At 38.0% G+C, this 18987-nt stretch overlaps 1 protein-coding gene across 1 annotated transcript; it reads right to left on the bottom strand.

The window, feature by feature from the left end:
• Positions 1-270: 270 nt before the first annotated feature.
• On the bottom strand, positions 271-15356 carry LOC121861436 (calcium-activated chloride channel regulator 2-like). The gene is made up of 17 exons (XM_042359158.1): positions 15132-15356; positions 12794-12904; positions 11279-11465; positions 10387-10561; positions 9723-9813; positions 9086-9204; positions 8740-8860; positions 6864-7097; positions 6609-6770; positions 6126-6281; positions 5278-5469; positions 4827-4997; positions 4077-4179; positions 3586-3732; positions 3029-3105; positions 2545-2689; positions 271-1519 (listed from the first exon to the last, which is right to left on the bottom strand). The coding sequence occupies exons 1-17, from the start codon at positions 15303-15305 to the stop codon at positions 435-437; spliced, it is 3450 nt and encodes a 1149-aa protein (XP_042215092.1). The 5' UTR covers positions 15306-15356; the 3' UTR covers positions 271-434.
• Between the last annotated feature and the right edge of the window lie 3631 nt (positions 15357-18987).

Genomic DNA, 18987 nt, shown 5'->3' with positions numbered 1-18987 from the left:
TTATATAAATCCTTTTTATAACTCAGGCTTATATAAGTAATCCTTGTTCCTACTTGTTCATCTTAAGCTTTTAATACAAAGGGAAGATAAGGAGTGAACACACAGGTTATCTCTGGATCACTGAAAACTTGGTGTTCCCGATTTGCAACGAGCGGCTCCTTGGTACTCTGCATGTCTCGACTTAATGTGTTTAGTACAGTACCAGGAAAGACCTTTGTTTTATACCATAGAAAATAACATTTGAAGGATTTTTAACAAACCTCAGCAAAATCAGTTTAAATTAATTTATTCCCTCAGGTAAATAAAAAGTATGATCGTTCTATACAAAAGGTGTTTTGACTTACAACTTCTTGAGAGGTTACACACACACACACACACACACACACACTGACTCTTTAATGTTCTCGTACTACACCAGAGCATCCACAGCTGACTTAGGAATAAGCAGTGTCGTAAACTTCATCCGAGGTTTGAGACACATTGTCCCCCATGGACTCGTATAAACTTCCATTATCCACGCTAGGACCCCTACGCTGCTGGCCTGGGAACTGATGAGACCTTCTTGGCATTTGGCTATTATTTGTGGCTGCGACATTGATACGAGCAGGTAGTGGTACTATCTGATGCAGCCATTGGTCGCTGTTGCTTGGGGCAGGTGGAATGGATCGTGCAGTGAGTGGAGGAGGGAGCGGTCGTTGCGATTGTTCCTGGGTGGGTGGCTGAGGGAGTGATCGTTCCTGGATGGGTGGCTGAGGGAGTGATCTTTCCTGTGTGGGTGGCTGAGGGAGTGATCTTTCCTGAGTGGGTGGCTGAGGGAGTGATCTTTCCTGAGTGGGTGGCTGAGGGAGTGATCGTTCCTGGTTGGGTGGCCGAGGGAGTGATCGTTCCTGGGTGGGTGGCTGAGGGAGTGATCGTTCCTGGGTGGGTGGCTGAGGGAGTGATCTTTCCTGGTTGGGTGATGATGAAGGCTTGGGATTAATTCTTCGCCTGATCAAGTCAAGGGGACTGGCGGTATACCTCTCAGATTGGGTCGCTGGGTTGTCAGGGGTGAAGGCGTTGTTCTTGTACCCAGCATGTGGTCGGTTGTTCTGTCTACGATGCTGCATTTCATGAGTGTGTGAGCTCGCATTCTCACTTCCACGTAATGGCTTGTAATACTTCTGATAAACGAAATAACCCAAAGCTGCAATGAGAAGCCCGGCGGCTAACCCACCGAAGAACGCCCCGCATATGGCCCCCGCAGCAGAGGGACAACCACCGGGCGAAGGGGGTGTTGGAATGGGCGTCGTCACAATGCCACAGGCCACGCTGATGGAGGCCACGTTAGAGTTTCCACCATCCTGTAAAATGGTGTCGTACGCCTTCACACTGTAGTAAAATTCTTGATCACATTTTGGCGGTACCAGCTGTACCTGGGCAAGAGTGCCACCCTCCACCACCACGTAGGTGAGGTCCTCCAACCGCTTCCACTCCTGGACCTGCTGACTCGGGTCACTCCAGAATACTCGGTACTCCAGCGCTGCGGGCAACAAGATCAGTTAGTTGTCTTATCTCTTTCTTATTAAAATCGTGAACATAATAAATTGAAATAAAAGAAAAAGGTAACCCGGAGATTATTGGAGCAGTGTGTGTGTGTGTGTGTGTGTGTGTGTGTGTGTGTGTGTGTGTGTGTCAGTTCGACAATTTACAATACTATCTATAACTTACAAGTCCCCATACTCAGTCCTCACTAAATAAATCTCATATAAAGCCTCCAAACAGAAATGTTTGGAGTGGATAAGACTATGTTTCTTAATCCCTTGTGTATACAAACGGGTCTATGAAGTCGTTAACATACCATGAATAAATGAAACCGAGGTTCAATAAATGTGATAGTAATTTAAGACTAAACCTGGATTCAATGATCATATTATTCATATTAACGGTAACTATGCTCCCCTTGTGTGACTAAGTCTTCTTATCACTCAGTCACTTGCTGCTGGTAGTTTAGATTAAACACCTCTACTTCAAGACGAAAGCTTGAAATGTACTTTTTTTATTGTCTTAAATCCTAACACCAGTGAAGATGTCCTATTTTTCTTAATGCTGAAGTTTCTAGCTTGGAGGAGGGTTGGCCTCTGTTACCTAATGAAACGAGTGGGAGGAGGTACTCTACCAACGTCTTCAATATGGGATAATTAATTTATATTGCATATGTTTTTTTGTATGCCTGTACTGGCATTTCCTGTATTACTTTCTAACGCTAATTTGTAAAAGAAAAATCATTTTCGTTTTCCATTTGAATGATTTTAATCTATAACTAAATTTAGATTATTACTTATAATTCTATTGTGTGAGTTAAATGTAAGAAACAGCAACTTTTGGTGTTACCTTCTGTCAAATGGTCACTGTGCTATTACCTACTGTCAGTGGTCATTGCTTGTGGTGATATCTACAGTACTGTCAGATGGGTCTTTCTTGTGCTACTGGTATACTATCAGTTGGTCTCTGCTTATGCGCAACATTTTATAGTTGTAGGACATTGTCAGGTCACAAAAAACCTACCATAGCCTCGGTCGAGGTCGTCGCCAGGAGCGGTGAATGTGAGGGTGACCTTGTCGCTGGATGGTTGACCTCGAAGATCCGTGACCCGGGCTGGAGGGAAGACGTCTTCCTTACCTGCCTCACTCGCCACTACGGCTGTACCCACCTGGCGGCACGAAACACCTTTTTTATTAACTCTTTAGAGACGAAGACACACGTTCAAAAGTTGTGTAATACTTTCTAGTTGTATAAGTCAAGGAAGTAGGGTCAGCAACCCCATGGATCCAGAGCTGATGTACACGGAGCGTTTGAAATCACGGAGGATCTCATCAGGGCCACGTGTACAAAGATACTGTACTCAGGACAGTGTAGTGGCCACACCGTATGTTGAAGAAAACAAAAAAAAGTGGGGGGGGGGGCTGTATAGTGACGTATTTACACAGTGGAAAAGTTCCCATACAGTAAGACACAATGTTGGAAAGTATCCACACGACAGGAGACTAACCACTTGGGTAAAGGTGTCAACGAAGTCTTCTGCAGGCAGGTGGTTGAGGACGAGTACATTCCCACAGCACTTCAGTCCTGCAGCAACAATACATTATCTCGCCAGTAGGTCACACCAAAACAGCAAAACGTTTGTACTATACAAATGTTTAAATAATCTTGCAAATATTTCAGTGGGTGAAAAAAAAAACCCAATAAAGCTTTAAAAAATGTCTGAAAACTACAATTACGTGAGTTGTCTATAAATGTTAGTAAAATAAAAGTACTGTACCTTTTTGTGACATTGAAACAGTCTTGTAAATTTTTACGGAAAATTTTGGAAATTGTTATGGAGAATTTTTGGCCTCCTTCATAACCTTGTCTAGTAAATCAAAGCATTACAGCTGATTCACGAATTCACCTATAAGCTCATGTAAAACTGTCTCTACGCTCAAGGGTTATTCTTCCAATTGTGGCTTAATGCGGCTAATATCATATAGTTCCTGGTCATCTTTGTTTGAACACCGAGTTGTACTTGTAAAAGCTACCCGAGGAGAGTCATCCCTGGTAGATACTCACCTGTTTCGACCTGACTGTTGGTGTAACCCACTACTTGGGATGACGACGTAGGCGACACCTTCACTACTAGGGTGTAGATTTTAACACCTTCGGGGGCAAACACCCAGTAGCGTGAATACACCCCGTCATCACCAGTCACGTCCGGGTCTGTCCACCACAACACCCAGGTATTAACATGTAGAAATTTATTAAAACTATGTCTTATATTTAGAAAGATGAAAATATATGACGTTGATGAACGAGTCTACTATTAATGTCATAAGTCTTAAGGAATATAGTTCTTCATTTTCAAGTTGTAAATTTATCAGAGGACGAACACCATGCATGTCTGTAAGCAAATAACCCAAACAAAAATTCTCACACTAGGGAAACCAAAATAATTATATACAACTTTGATATTATCTTTCCAAATTTTAATATAAATGTCACATTACACAATTCTGTTAATTTATGAATAATGTGTAGACGTGAGGGAGGAACAGAACACTCACTTCCACCGCCGTTGTCGTACAGGGGAAGGTCGTATGCGCTGCTCCCCACCTGCATGACGACCACTACCTTGGCGCCCACGACCGGACGCTGCGCCTTAGTCACCTGTATCCACACGCATACACATATTCATTATTTCATAAATTTAAACAGGTAGATATATACTCCGCCAGTACATACTCAACACTATATTCATTCCTCTGACAGCGAAGTGTTGAAACTCTTATACGGTCAAGATTTTTACAGGACAACGAATTAATTATCTTAGTATTATTTATCATTTAATCTTTTTGTTGTCTATTTCTCCCTTATATTTGTTCTCAGAAACACTGAAGATGTTAAGGCTATCGTTCTCAATTTGAAATAATTAGTATATTAATGAAAACTTCAATACTGAAAATTTCGTACACAAAATTTACAACTGGCGTGAATGAAGTATTGTGAAGAATTAGGGTGCAACAAGACCTGGAGACGACACACATTTTGTACTACAGCTGATGCGTACAGATGGCACCTTGGTCGCCCACCTCCCCCCGTCCGTGACAACTGTAGTACCAAACATCTTCCATGGCAGTACTATATAGGGAGCCAGACACTCTTATAACATCCGCAGCAAGCAAGCCACCAACTACCTAGTCAACGTTTCTTGTCTTAATATAAGTCAGGTTTGCCATTACCTCTGCAACGCTCCTTGGGTCAGTCACACTTCCCAACCATCTGTTCCACACACGTAAACTTCGCCTCCTACTAACCTTGACAAAGAGAACAACTGGGTCGCTTCCATTTCCGAGGTTAAGGGTAGACAGGTCGTGCGAGGACCACAACTCCACCTTCAGGTCGTCCTTCAGTGACTTTACCATCACCTCCAACTGATGGGACTCTAGTGTTTGCGGGAACACGATGTTAATACTGTAGCTACCATTCTGTGTTTAGGCGAGTGAAAAAAATATTCATCTCAGTTAGTAAATATGGGAGTTTTTATCAAGATTTATTTCCTCCACGTTACCAGTGTGGATCAATAAATAAATAAATAAATAAATAAATATATATATATATATATATATATATATATATATATATATATATATATATATATATATATATATATTATGTATACAACTCAAGATAGGAATAATTGCGACTAGCGATAACTTCTATGTTTTCTTTTTCTTGAAAATTTCTGATTGACCATTAGCCCCTTACCTGGCCTCTGGAAAGAGGCACCTTGAAGGACGTGTTGGTGACCATCTGAGTATTTGCTTCATGTCCGTTCACCGTCACGTAGCTGGGAATCGTTGACGAATATATGAAGAGGGCGGCCGACTGTGTGTTAGCGAAGGAGTTAAGGCTCAGGTTGAAGGTGCTCGAGTCTTTATTCAGCTGCCCCTGATTCATCTGTGTCGAGGAGGAAAGGAGACGACACCATTTGTTAGGCCCCTACTACAAACTACAATTCCAGTACAAACAATCAACAGCACAAGGCTCTCTCCTTCAACCTGCTAACAATGCAGTTTTGAAAGTTACACCAAACGGACACTGCATTGTTTCTCCCTTCCTCTGAGAATGATTGAAGAAGCAAGGAGTGCCATCTCTCACAACCTAAAAGTCGCTGAGGCAATCGCTAAAATTCGATAAGCTTCTCTAAAACTAATCTTAACTCTGCAAGATTTACTAAAATCACCTTGAACCTATTAACCTTCATTAAAATCTGCCTAAACATCCTGCTTGTATGATGAAGGTTTAGTATTCAGTGTAAGGTATCCCTAATGGGCAGTGAGACACATAGAACCTGTTTTCACTACTGTATACAAGAAATATATTTTGACTTGTATATTTATCTGAAAATTTGTTTATATATATATATATATATCTGTTGATGTTATTTTTAATTGAGATATTTTCCATGTCATCTTCAATATTCTCCTTTTCATAATATATATATAAAGTCTCCGAGATTAGTAAACACAAACCGGAAAGTGTTATAGTTGAGGGTCATGGATGATTCATTTACAGCAGTGTGAGAGAGATATATACCCTGTACATGAACTCGCCTGCAGCGTCGGGATGTAGGAGGTGTAGCGAAGAGCGGTGTCCTGGATAGTACGTAGTTGTTGTATCAAGTTTCTCTGCACCTTTACCGACTGTTGTATCCCATTAGTCATGTCTTCCACCATCAACACCCGCCCTCTTGTCTTGTCTGCCAGGTCCTTTAGCGGGATAAATAAAAACCAGGATTATTCTCCCTTAATCTATTCACAAGAAGCACTAATTTATACTGTCTGAATTAGAGTGTTTCAGGTCTAATGCAGTATGTTTTAAATCGAATTGACTCGTGATATAACAAATGAGAGACTTTAGGCGACAGATTTTTTTTGTACTGATGAGAAACACCTGCGAGATATGTGTAAAGAAACCCGACAGATAGGTATAAAAACATCTGCCAGATATGTATAAAACACCTGCTAGATATAAGCACGAAGCAGAAAATAATACTCTCAGCTCTTGAGGACGTAATATAGGTCTTTGTAACTCACCTTGAAAAGAGTGACAGAACTAGCTGAATTTTCAACCATGAAAGGGAACAGGATTGGCCAGACAGCGTTACCATTGGCAGCGTTGACCATGGCTTCAAGCGAGTCTGAGGTCGTAATGCTTTCAGGTGATACTATCAAGATGATGTTGCCGCCTTTACCCAGCTGAGAATATAATAGGCGAGTTTATATGTGTCTGAACTAATATTATTTTATATACATTTATTAATTAAGAGAGGCGATGCATTACCAACTCACCATAGACTGGCTCACATTTTGTAAAGCCGGTGTGATGCTCTTAGAATATAAGATGCCAGGGAGGGTGCTTGACACAGACTCCGCAATTTTTTGGCGGGTGGTGTTGGATATTGTGGTCATAGAATTCTGCAGATGAAATGAGGTATCAAATGTAGCAACACCGAGCATAGAGGCATCACTGATGTCCTCCAACACCCAATGCATCACAGCTTTCTTCAGCATATTCCATCTCTCCTGCGGAAACAAAAGAGCGGGCCACATAAGCGAGTTTCCTATGCACCTCAGTCCATCATTCGAAAAATTAAGACCCATTTGCGTGCCTCTAGTCCTACACATTCTCGGCCTTTAACTGCTAATAAGGCTTTAAATAGATACATGAATACAGATACAGGATGTTTATGTTTGTCGGGCTACACAAGCTGATGGTCGGGCAGTACACCGAATATGTCTGTATGAGGCCTGAAAATGATGTTGAATCTGATGGACGGAATATATCTGGTGTTGAACCTTTTATTATTATTATTATTATTATTATTATAATTATTATTATTATTATTATTATTATTATTATTATTATTATTATTATTATTATTATTATTATTATTATTATTATTATTATTATTATTATTATTATTATTATTATTATTATTATTATTATTATTATTATTATTATTATTATTATTATTATTATTATTATTATTATTATTATTTATTATTATTATTATTATTATTATTATTATTATTATTATTATTATTATTATTATTATTATTACTATTATTATTATTATTATTATTATTATTATTATTATTATTATTATTATTATTATTATTATTATTATTATTATTATTATTATTATTATTATTATTATTATTATTATTATTATTAATATTATTATTATTATTATTATTATTATTATTATTACTATTATTATTATTATTATTATTATTATTATTATTATTATTATTATTATTATTCTTACATAGTTTGGCCAGTCAATGAGAAATGACTGAACAAGCAATAAGTAGACTAAACAAAATGACCCCCAAATTAATGCTATTGAAATAAAATGAAATTCCACGTAAAAATTCCACCTTTGATTTGTTTATATGATATAAGGGGAATTAAGTGAGGCCATGTCTAATTAGTCTGTGGGGAAGATTTCACCAGCAGACGACCACTAATGCTACACTTTTAAGGAAATCTTTATACAATGGAGTAACTGCTACTCTGTCGTAAGATGATGGTGGAGTAACTTCAGGACAAAATATCGTTTATATCTGCATTAAAAAAAAATATATATATATATACAGTATATAACTATATATATATATAAAAATATATATATACATATATATATATATATATATATATATATATATATATATATATATATATATATATATATATATATATATATATATATATATATATATATATATATATATATATATTCTTGTTGGGGATATATGGTTTAGCGGGCCCCCGCTTGAAAGCCACGTGCGATCTGTTTGGTAATTCTTAAAACATAGTAAGAGTAAGAGAGAGTTACTTTAGCTGTGATATAGCAAGTGACTAGTGGGCCAATAGAATGCAACTAGTGGGTCATATTTAAGAGCTAGTGGGTCAATAATAGCCCTGTTACCGCATGAACAACTGCGGATCTAATACCTATTGGCTAGACATGAGTGATTAGTTTATAACTGGTGGACGTTGTATTACGAAATTTGTCAGAATAAAAACTTGACCAAAATATCCTATAATGAGAAAAAAATCGATACCAGTAAAATGTTCCTAGTCTGCAACTGTACTTGCATATTTACAGACTTAATAAATGAGGGTAAAGGCGGGTTAGCCTAATGGCTTCTTTACACTTACCGACATTTGGGTGTTGCTCATGACTTGTGTTGCCTCCATCAGCATGACATATTTGGCCAAGGAATTTATGTCGTATTTGGCAATCGCCATTCTTAAGGTGGCGCCGTCGTTGTCAGCAGGACTGGAAGATAGACCAGACGGATCACACGACTTAACATTCTCATAAAAGTTTAAGTAGTATCTCTCTCAAATAGTAGAATAGGTTACTCAATAAGTATTGCAATAACGTAAAAGATGTGAAGGACAGAGAAGAACTATGTAATTTATAACGTCCCAAGTAGATTGAAATGCATAAGGTTGACGGATAAACAAACAGAAATGAAACAATGATTTCGAGGGAACTGACTATCGCCAGGAGTCTTGATGACGAGCGTAAATCTCCATGACACTCATGCCGCCACACTGAGCATTGTGTTTGGTCGGTGTCAACGGCAGGTGGGTCTCGTTGTCGCAGAAGTTGGTAACCTGACGGGACACACAACCTACACGTCATACACACACTCGGGGTATTTCATCAAGAGCATATATTACCATTACTCCCTCGTATACATACATTATGTCATGGTATTGGCCGTAACATTTTGCTGTTTATTTTTATTTTAGCAGCATAAAAGACAACAGGGACACCAGGCAGTGGTGTCTGCTTGAAACAGATGATTGTTCCACACCTCGGAGAGACGAGAACATTAAATCCTGTTAGACTGTGTGTGTATATGTCCTAGGTGTGAGGCGCACAAAACTTCATGTTGTGTACAGAAAGAATGGCGAGAAAAGGTTGAGTGTCTTATTCAGAGAAGCAAGAGTTTATATGAATATGATTTAAGGAAACTTTGCTGTTATAAGACATAAAAGGATATCATTTCATAGGTACAATAAATGAGTTTTACTCATAAAAGTCAGTAGCATGTGATGGGACCACAAGGGAAGTTATTTCTTGAGGGCCATCCAGCAGGTGGTAGCAACAATAACCTTACTGTACTTACGGATGCGACGGTGGGCAGGGCCAGTAGGGAGGACGTCGCTTCCTGCTCCTCTGCCAGATAGAATGGACAGTCTGGAAGCTGGCATGACTCACTATGGTTGAGGAACAACTCACTATTACTCTTGGGTGCTCACAGAGGATACAGCTTAATATGTTGTTTATATTTTCTTTTCACTAAACCAAGAAGCACAGAATTAATATATATATATATATATATATATATATATATATATATATATATATATATATATATATATATGCAAATAAATCACTGCTGATAATCACAAAGGAAACAAGAAAACACGAAGTTTCCAAGTGCTTTCGTGTAAATCACATCTTCAGGGGTGAGTACAGACTCACCACTGAAGATGTGACTTACACGAAAGCACTTGGGAACTTCGTGTTTTCTTTTTTTCTACGTGGTTGTGATTGTGTCAATGGTGACAAATCTTCCTTTAAGGTGTTAATTGATTTTTGGAAACAGCAAAATTCTTCCCACAAGACCAAACAGTCAATCAGGCTAGTTATGTAGAAACCACACTTGGCCCTGAATTATATTTGGCTGTTTCCAGAATTTGACCCCCCCCCCCCAAGAAAGAATATTGTGTTTGTAACCACTGAGGATAGTCATGACTATGACAAAATTAGAACCAATGTTTCCTTACTTGAAAGTACCAAGGAGGTTTACGTCAGAGCAGTAATTGGGGAGCCAACCGTCCACATTATCAGGGAGGGTGGCCGTCTTGGTGTAGGCCAAAGGAAACACTTCGTCGCCTGCTATACCCAGCTCCTCAAACACGCCCCACCTGAGCTTAGCCCACTCGTGAACCACACGCCTTCCTGCCCGCCACCAAGAGGAGGCGAATAGTGAGTATTTGTTGGATCACCTGATACTGTCTCAACTAATATATTAATGAGAGTATTACCACTGAGATAGGGAGAATTATGGTACATTATTATGAGTTAAAACCAATTCAGAATTTTACTACAGCAATGAGAATAACGTTCACTGGTTACTGATAATTTCGTTATTAAGGACAAATGGTGGTTGATGCAAATATATTTCGAATTGATATATATATATATAAGACACTCGTAGCTGAACGTGTGATTAATGTTCATATATATATATATATATATATTTTTAAATTTCGACAGTTTATTCCACATTATAGGAAACAGGGTCCTAGTGCTGTCACTAGGTACTCCTGTACAATGTTACCAGCAGCATCTGGCACGAGTATCAAGTACTTTACATACAAATTAAATAATATAAAGGGGTTTATTAAATCCCAAGGAAGGAAGGAATATTATTTACGAAATATCTGACCAGCATTCTTTACTGCCCCCATCATGAAATGCAAACAATTTATTTTTACCAAGAGATAAGGTAAACTGTGTTTAGTGTTCGGTTATTATGATGAAAACTGTTTCAACATATTTATCAATCACGGACAACGTCACGGGGAAGAGGGGGAGGCAAAGGAAAACGACCAAGGCGTCTGGGACAACGTTATAGGTGACAGACACGTGAGGTGGTCAGCAGCAGTCCCTCACCTCTCATCAGGAAGGACGAAGACGACATATCTTGCCTGAGGAAGGACTGGGAGAGATAAAATAAGTCCCCAGGCTTGCCACACCCTTGAGTTTGTTGCACCCATGGCTCCCCTCCGAACAGCGGGTGCTCCTTGCCTGCCGCCACGTGCACCTTCGGCCACTTGGATATCGTTGGAGTTTCTTCGGGCTACAGTGTAGCCAGCACCAGCACCGACAGGAGGAGAATTAAAGACAGGACTAGTACATATTACCACTACTATACCTACCAATGTCTCTACCTCACCTAGATGACCGAGACAGATTTTCCCTTCACATACAAACACACTCATTTAAAATCACATTCCCTTCATTCGCTCTCATTCATCCAGTCTCATTCATTCACTCTCCCTTCATACATCCGAGCATCACCCATCAGTAAAGCCTCTCAGTACTACCTGAATAACCTTTCTTGATATCAACGTCTGAATCATTCTCTCTCTCATTCTTTTACCGATTTATCATATTTATCATTGTACGTAATGTCACTTTCTCTTCACTTCTTCCTCCAATTCCACATCTTCTAATTATATATCCATGTTTCTTGTTCCTTGTATTCTATTCGCCTTACACATTCATTTCAAGCACATCATTACATGTCGACTCTAATCTGATTCTTCTTTTTGTTTCCAGGGTTAAGGATTCACACCTTTATAATACTGTCAAGTGTTTGTGTTTTGTTCAAGCCAATTATATATTTATTTCCTATTCACTTGCTTCCTTGTCTATTTTAGTAATTGTAGTAATAGTAGTAGTGGAAATACACACACTCAACGATAGTAGTAGTAGTAATGGGAAGAAAAGCCAGTCAACAGTAGTACAGTAGTAGTAGTAGTGACAGTAGTAGTAGAATAGTAATAGAAGTAGCAGTTGAAAAGGGGCCACCCAGTACACCTTTTTGCACTTTACTCCCACGGAAATTCATAATATATAGACAATATTTATTGTACCACTGCGTCACAACCTTTGACACCATCTCATTATAATCGACATTCCATCAGATTACTTCGACATATATGCAGATATTACACCGACAGATCACCAAAATACATAGTCAACTGTATTGTAAGTATGAATATGGGTGTCTTACGGTATTCGAACCCATAAAGCACTCAATCAGTCTCCTAGCAGTACAGCATTCCGCTTTCGATAATGTTACCGTGTATATATTGTAATATTATCAGTGTTATTATTATTTGGCCTTTTGGCGCACATATTTTTATAAAATGTCTGTTTAGACACACTGTGTCTGACTGTTATGAAGCGTGTCGCGAGTATTGTTTCAATGATATTCCTTTTTTTTATGAAACTGATTCGAGTGATATTTAATTGTTTCGAGTTCTGAAATCTGTTCAAAATAAACTGAAAAGTATTGGGACAAAGTGCAAAAAGGGGTAGTAGTGTGAAGAAGGACAACTCAAGAATAGTTTCAGTAGTGGTAAGAAAGAGCAGTGGACGGCGGCAGGAAGAGTAACTTACAGTTCCACAATCTTGACTTAAGCTCTCTGGCACTAACACCGTGAACTTGGTGAAGGCGAGACGGCCTTGCGTGGCGTTGTACAGCAGCTGCGACGCCGACTCCAAAATTTTCTGCAAAACAGGAGTAGAGATTGAGTATCGTTGTTTTGTTTGGAGGTAAGTGTCACGGGCCCATGTATTTTAGTGTTATGGTGTCTTAAGTTATCAATGATTTAGACAGATAGCTATACTGTCCCAAAACTTCCTCAAGGAAAGGGAAGGGAAGAGAAGGGGAGGAAAAAAATAGAGAGATAAATAAATCAATAAAAACGACCCCCTATCCTCTTGATCAGGGGTCACCAAACTACGGCCCGCGGGCCGGATCCGGCCGCGACGTCAGTTCATCAGGCCAGCCGACGGTACTTTATTGTAATGTTTGCTTTCGTTCTGGCTTGCAAGTATTGAACAGAATGATTATGCGGCCCGCGCTCGTCATTCTTTCAGTTATCCGGCCCACTGTGAAAAAAGTTTGGTGACCCTGCTCTTGATAAACGAACATTGACTAGGAAAAAAGAACACCCAGGTTATCGACAGAACAATAATAAATACGACATACTTATCGTGAACGCCCTCGGGTGCAGTACGGGGAATTATATTGATTTTACAATTAAAAAAACACCATAAAAATACCGAGGGATTAGATTACAGGAAGGGTAGCTATAACGCCTGCACAATGTACGACTGAGTCAGGCAACCACGATCCCCTGTAATCAGAATCGCTCATGTTATCTACCTACCTGACTTTTGATACGGTTGGCGATACTGGAAGACGTATAAAGAGTTCCATGCATTACCGAAAATGTTACTGAGGTCATTCATGCTTCCAAGTGCATAGTATCTAAAGAGTAAGTTAGGATATTCATAGTAATTCATCAGTTATGTTGATTTATCATTGGTTGCTAAATGACTCAAACCTCTGAGTACATAATTATCGTACTCTTGGGAGTCGTCGTCATATTCAAAGGCATTGAGATATCATACTAAGGGTTTAAAGTTTCTGTAGTCAAGGATTTATATATCGTGCTTAAAAGACTAACATAATCTTTACTCAGTGGGCTAATTTAATGTACTCGGGGTTATAGCATCGTACTCAAGGGTTTAACATTACAGTTTGGTCCACCAGTTTATGAAATAATTTCGTTAATAAACATCTTAAATCTGTTTCAGAAATTAATATTGAGAGAGTTTGTGTCCGTCCCTACTAGAGATGACGTGTAAACTGGACGTATTCAGAATGCGATCCTTTACTTGGCCACTCACGGTATTATCAGACAGATAGACAGACAGAGCGCGAAAGATGCATGTATTACCGGGTATTATTATTATTATTATTATTATTATTATTATTATTATTATTATTATTATTATTATTATTATTATTATTATTATTATTATTATTATTATTATTATTATTATTATTATTATTATTATTATTATTATTAATCACTTATTCTATGTATTCGTTCATCTGTAAACAAGACCTTTTCAAAATGAGTGAATTTTTTGTTGTATAATTGGCATCGTTACTTTTAATACTCAAAGAGCCAATACTTATTTATTTATTTTTATGTTTATTATATTTACTGTGTTGAGTTATATAGCTTAGGTTGGCACATCGGGTGGGGAAAGTTTATTGCACATATAAATATAATTGCTGATAAAGTAAGTGACATTATAGTCTTAAGTTTGTTATTTTTTTTAGTTTTATTATTGTGTTTTATTAAATCCAGACGAGGGAAAAATTATCACACCCCCACATCTACCACACATATACCAAATGCTACTACATACCTACCAAATACTACCACGCACTTAGCACATATCTTCCACACTACCTCACAATACCATACACTACCACATACACTATCATACACTATCACACATTACCAAGCACCTGCTAGCCACTATCACACATTACCAAACACCTGCTAGCCACTATCACACATTACCAAACACCTGCTAGCCACTATCACAAAGCTACCACATACTACCACAGAGCTACCAAACACGACCACACACTGTTGCAGACGTACCAAACATTAACACAGACCTACTACACACACTACCATACACTACCATGCACACCACACACTACCACACACTACCACACACCTACAAAGTGTTCCCGATGAAGTAAAAAGGGCAATTGACCCTAAAACGCCTTACTCTACATGACATGACAAGATGGATGTGAGTGGAGAGTTGACATGACCTACACTGGAAGACCTACACTGAAAGACCTACACTGTATGACCTACACTGGCAGACCTCCACTGAAAGACGTACACTGTAAGCATACCCTCATATTGGAGACGAGAATATTACAGTTTTTCACGCCGGGGTCCATTCTAACAATCAGATTCTTGTATGGATCATCATCGTCTTGAACATCAAGTAGGAGGTCCTGTGAAGCCGCCCGGGACATCCACACCAGGAGCACCGTCAACCCACACCACCACCAGTGCTTAGTCATTACCTCGGCTACTGTGTCCCCCACGGTCACACTCTATACACTAAGGTCCCTCTGAGTCGCTGGCCAGTGATCTGTGATATTGTTGTTTATCTACCTCAACCTGTGACGCAATTGGTCAGAGATAAACGTTATCTTAGGAGGATTGCAGCTCCGACTATAAAAAAAAAAAAAAAATCGAGAATTGGAGGACATATCTTTATGATTATGGTAAAGTGATATCACATGTAAGCTATGAAAATGATGCTGCTATTGTTACAGACAGTGAAGACAAAATACGAATATATCAAACAAAAACAACTTTTGATAATAATCTGAGAGACCTAATGAAAAGCGAATTTAAGTTAAATTTGAGAAAAAAAAAGTCTGCTGAAATGCTACGTATAGGTCACAAGCGTGAACACTTTCCGCAGACACCAGAAGAAAGTCAGACGCCCTTAAATGTGGTGCTACAGGAGAATACTAAAAATAAGTTACATTGATGGTAAACAAATGAAAAAGTCCTAAGATTGGTCAAAGGGATTATAATAAATACTTGAAGTTTATAGAACAGGGAAAATAAAAAGCTTTGGCCATGTGATTGGGGATGAGGAAATAATAGCTGAAATATCAAATTAATGGGCAAAATTGAGGGTAGGAGGGCCAAGATAAGGTTGAGGCTGGAATGGGTGAATTAAATTAAAAGTTGTTGTCCCCAAAGAGATGCAAAATCAAGCCTGAAAACGTTTAGAATGAGTTAGCTGTGGTCGTCATCCCTCAGATATAATGGTCGAGATAATTGAAAGTATGTGTATATGATTATTTTAGGGGTTATATGTGTGTTTATGAGCATATGTACGCAGGTGTGCCTGTGGGTATGCATGTATTGACAAATTCAGTTGATAAGATCATTTATCACAGTGTTGCTTTCACAGACGATAAGGTGTACACGAACATTGGTGACTGTTACTCACCCATGCGGTAACTGTGTACCAAGTGTGTGCACAACTGACATCCTCGTTTAGGATTCAGAAATGATTGACATAGCTCAGAAGAGAGAGACGGCCAACTAAGAGAATCTTGTTTTATCATGTTTGTTCTAGTCAGCCTTTCACGAAATATCTTATCCCTTTGAGTACAATGACTTTACCCCTTTAGTGCAATATCATTGTATTGTTATCTTACCAAAAGAGTTGACATCATTGTACTTAAGGGACTAAGATGCCTAACTTAAAGAAGCTAATTAATTTTACTCCAGGGAGGGGGCGTCGTGTACGGAGTTAAAATTATAATAAAAACGTGAATTTTTTTTAGCGAAATTTGTAATATTAATCTTCCGACAACGATTTAATTTATTCCCGGACAACAGCAAACAAAAAACATGTTTTATCTTTGTAGGTGTGTTGTCGATCATCCAGGAGTGCAGATAACGTGCAACCTCAGTACGTCTTCTTATCTCTGTGTTACTGTACTTCTCTGTTGATAACACCATAGGCACAACCTACCTCCTGTCGGCCATGTTACTTCTTTTGTTATTACCTTGTCCTCTGTGACTGCTTGCCAGGGTGTTGTTATCAGTCCTGTATGTCTGTCTGTGTCCCCAAAATAACTCGAGGACGGGTAAGCTAATTTGAACAAAACTTGATAGGTTTAGTCAGCATGTGACAAGGTCCACAAAAGGACCCAAGATTTGATTTTTTTTTAAATTTATTGATGTTTCGTTGAAAAAAGTTTGACCAAATTTATTTTTCAAGCATTATATACGGGTATATATTTTTACAATAAATAAAGAAAAATTAATTAAGTTATATAACGATACATATATATTTACACATGTTAGCAACACACACTTTTGATAATTAATTAGTAATATCAAATTATATCAAATAAATACCAGATTAAAAAGAAAATGAAGTTAATAATATTGATTGGTTTTGATATTCTTCAAGAGGAAAGGGCGACTCATCAGTCGAACATTTACTGACGTCTGACTGCCCAAATAGTTATCAATAATAAAAAAAGAAGGAAGTATTTCACATTTGTTAACCATGGAAGCCTGTAATTGGCCTGGGTGTGTACTGTAATTTATTGTGGTTTTATGTAAATCATTTTAATAATATTCTTTACACAAAATTTGGATCTTAGTACAATCTGTACATATCAATAAAATTGTCTTTGTCATGAAAATAATTCGAGTTTTGTTGGGAAAAGATAAACCGTAACAACCATCCTCATTCCACAATAGTTTGCTGTACATGAGGGACCGAGTCACGCCATATTTCCTATTTTCTACAACGTATTTCATTTGTGATTAATGAAATAAATGGTTAGAAAATTCTCTAAAATTAACGACTTTAGGTTTTTTAGTTACTGGCAATAATATCTAGTTTACGTTTCGAGAGGAGAAGCATTTTCTATTTTTTAATTATCGGACTCTGGCAGACAAGAGAAGTGAAGACGGCATGAATGACCCGTGTGTAGTTGCAGACCCGCCGGGCAACTAAGGGAAGAGGTAGACCACGCTTTTGTTGCGAGTGCTGATGTGTCACCCATTGGTTGACTTAGACCCTACAACTTCCAACGGCAAAATCAGATGCAAGTATGTATTTATTAGAAATGTTCAAGTATTCTAGTTCTTGTTATATAAAATCAGGAAATATGATGTCATGTCTGATTCGTACTAGGCTAACCGAGAACTAGTTTGGAGAGAGTTCACATTTCTTATGTATCTCCTTAATTCTGGAAAGTTTGTCGATATCCAGATATATATAGGAAGGTGAGACATTCATCTTGCTATATGTGGCCGAAAAAAAATCTGAACATTTTTAATAATCTTGAAAAAATTAAAGTTAAGTACATCGGTATGTGGGTTTCAGGTGGCAACACCGCGCTTGTTTCAAGACGCGAGGGAAGATTCCATGTAGTTTTTTAATTTTGCAATGTCAGTCAATATCAGTTCACCCAAAAGACCGAGAGGCATTGTTTTTGCCACGCCTAACAAAAGAAAACAACAATATTGTCCAAAATAGAAGAAAAATAGTTACATCACTTAATTCACCGGCGACGGTCGTGATGCTTAACACTTAGAGAAACTTGCTCTGTTTTCTTAAGTATACATAGTAAGGTAATATCCTGTTGTCCAGAATTCCCCCAGACATTCACCTTGTCATGTCAGGCAAAAGGAAACTCTTTACAATGCTAATAAGCTCAACAATTGAGTTGCTTCGTCCATGCCATCAGCGAAATATCAGGTTCTATTAAGCTATGTGCATTATCGTATCTTGTTTTATTACTTATCATCCAAAGAACATCTGTGAGAAAAGTGAGTGAAACTGAACAACTCCTTGTATTAACCTCCTGCTCCTCCTTTACCAGACATTATATACGAATTGTCCATTTACATTATTGACCATTTTCTTTGAGACAGCATCATAAAAAGCGTAAATATAATATGAGTAACTATATTATTTTGTTTATGCAACTGTGATATAAATCTTAAGAAATTGTAGTCTAATGTGGACTTCTGTCCTCAGTACTTAGTGTGGTTCATTTTATTGACGATAAATAATATAAGGTATCGCTACAGTATCTGGTACTTAAAATTCTGGACGAATATTGACACACCGCTCGTGATTTTATGGCAGTTAAATATGATTACCATAGTTTTAATTGTCCATAATATTATTCTGAAATGTTATTTATAATT

The sequence above is a fragment of the Homarus americanus genome, unplaced genomic scaffold (assembly GCF_018991925.1).
Source record: "Homarus americanus isolate GMGI-L3 unplaced genomic scaffold, GMGI_Hamer_2.0 scaffold24260, whole genome shotgun sequence".
Taxonomy (NCBI): domain Eukaryota; kingdom Metazoa; phylum Arthropoda; class Malacostraca; order Decapoda; family Nephropidae; genus Homarus; species Homarus americanus.
Note: the sequence above shows the minus strand (reverse complement) of the source record. Positions and strands in the feature narration are given on the sequence as shown.

Coding starts and splice junctions, on each gene's coding strand:
- LOC121861436 (XM_042359158.1), bottom strand. CDS start 15,305: ATGACTAAGCACTGGTGGTGGTGTGGGTTGACGGTGCTCCTGGTGTGG. Junction 11,466..12,793: donor TAAGTCAAGATTGTGGAACT/GTAAGTTACTCT, acceptor GCTACACTGTAG/CCCGAAGAAACTCCAACGAT. Junction 8,861..9,085: donor CATCAAGACTCCTGGCGATA/GTCAGTTCCCTC, acceptor TCTATCTTCCAG/TCCTGCTGACAACGACGGCG.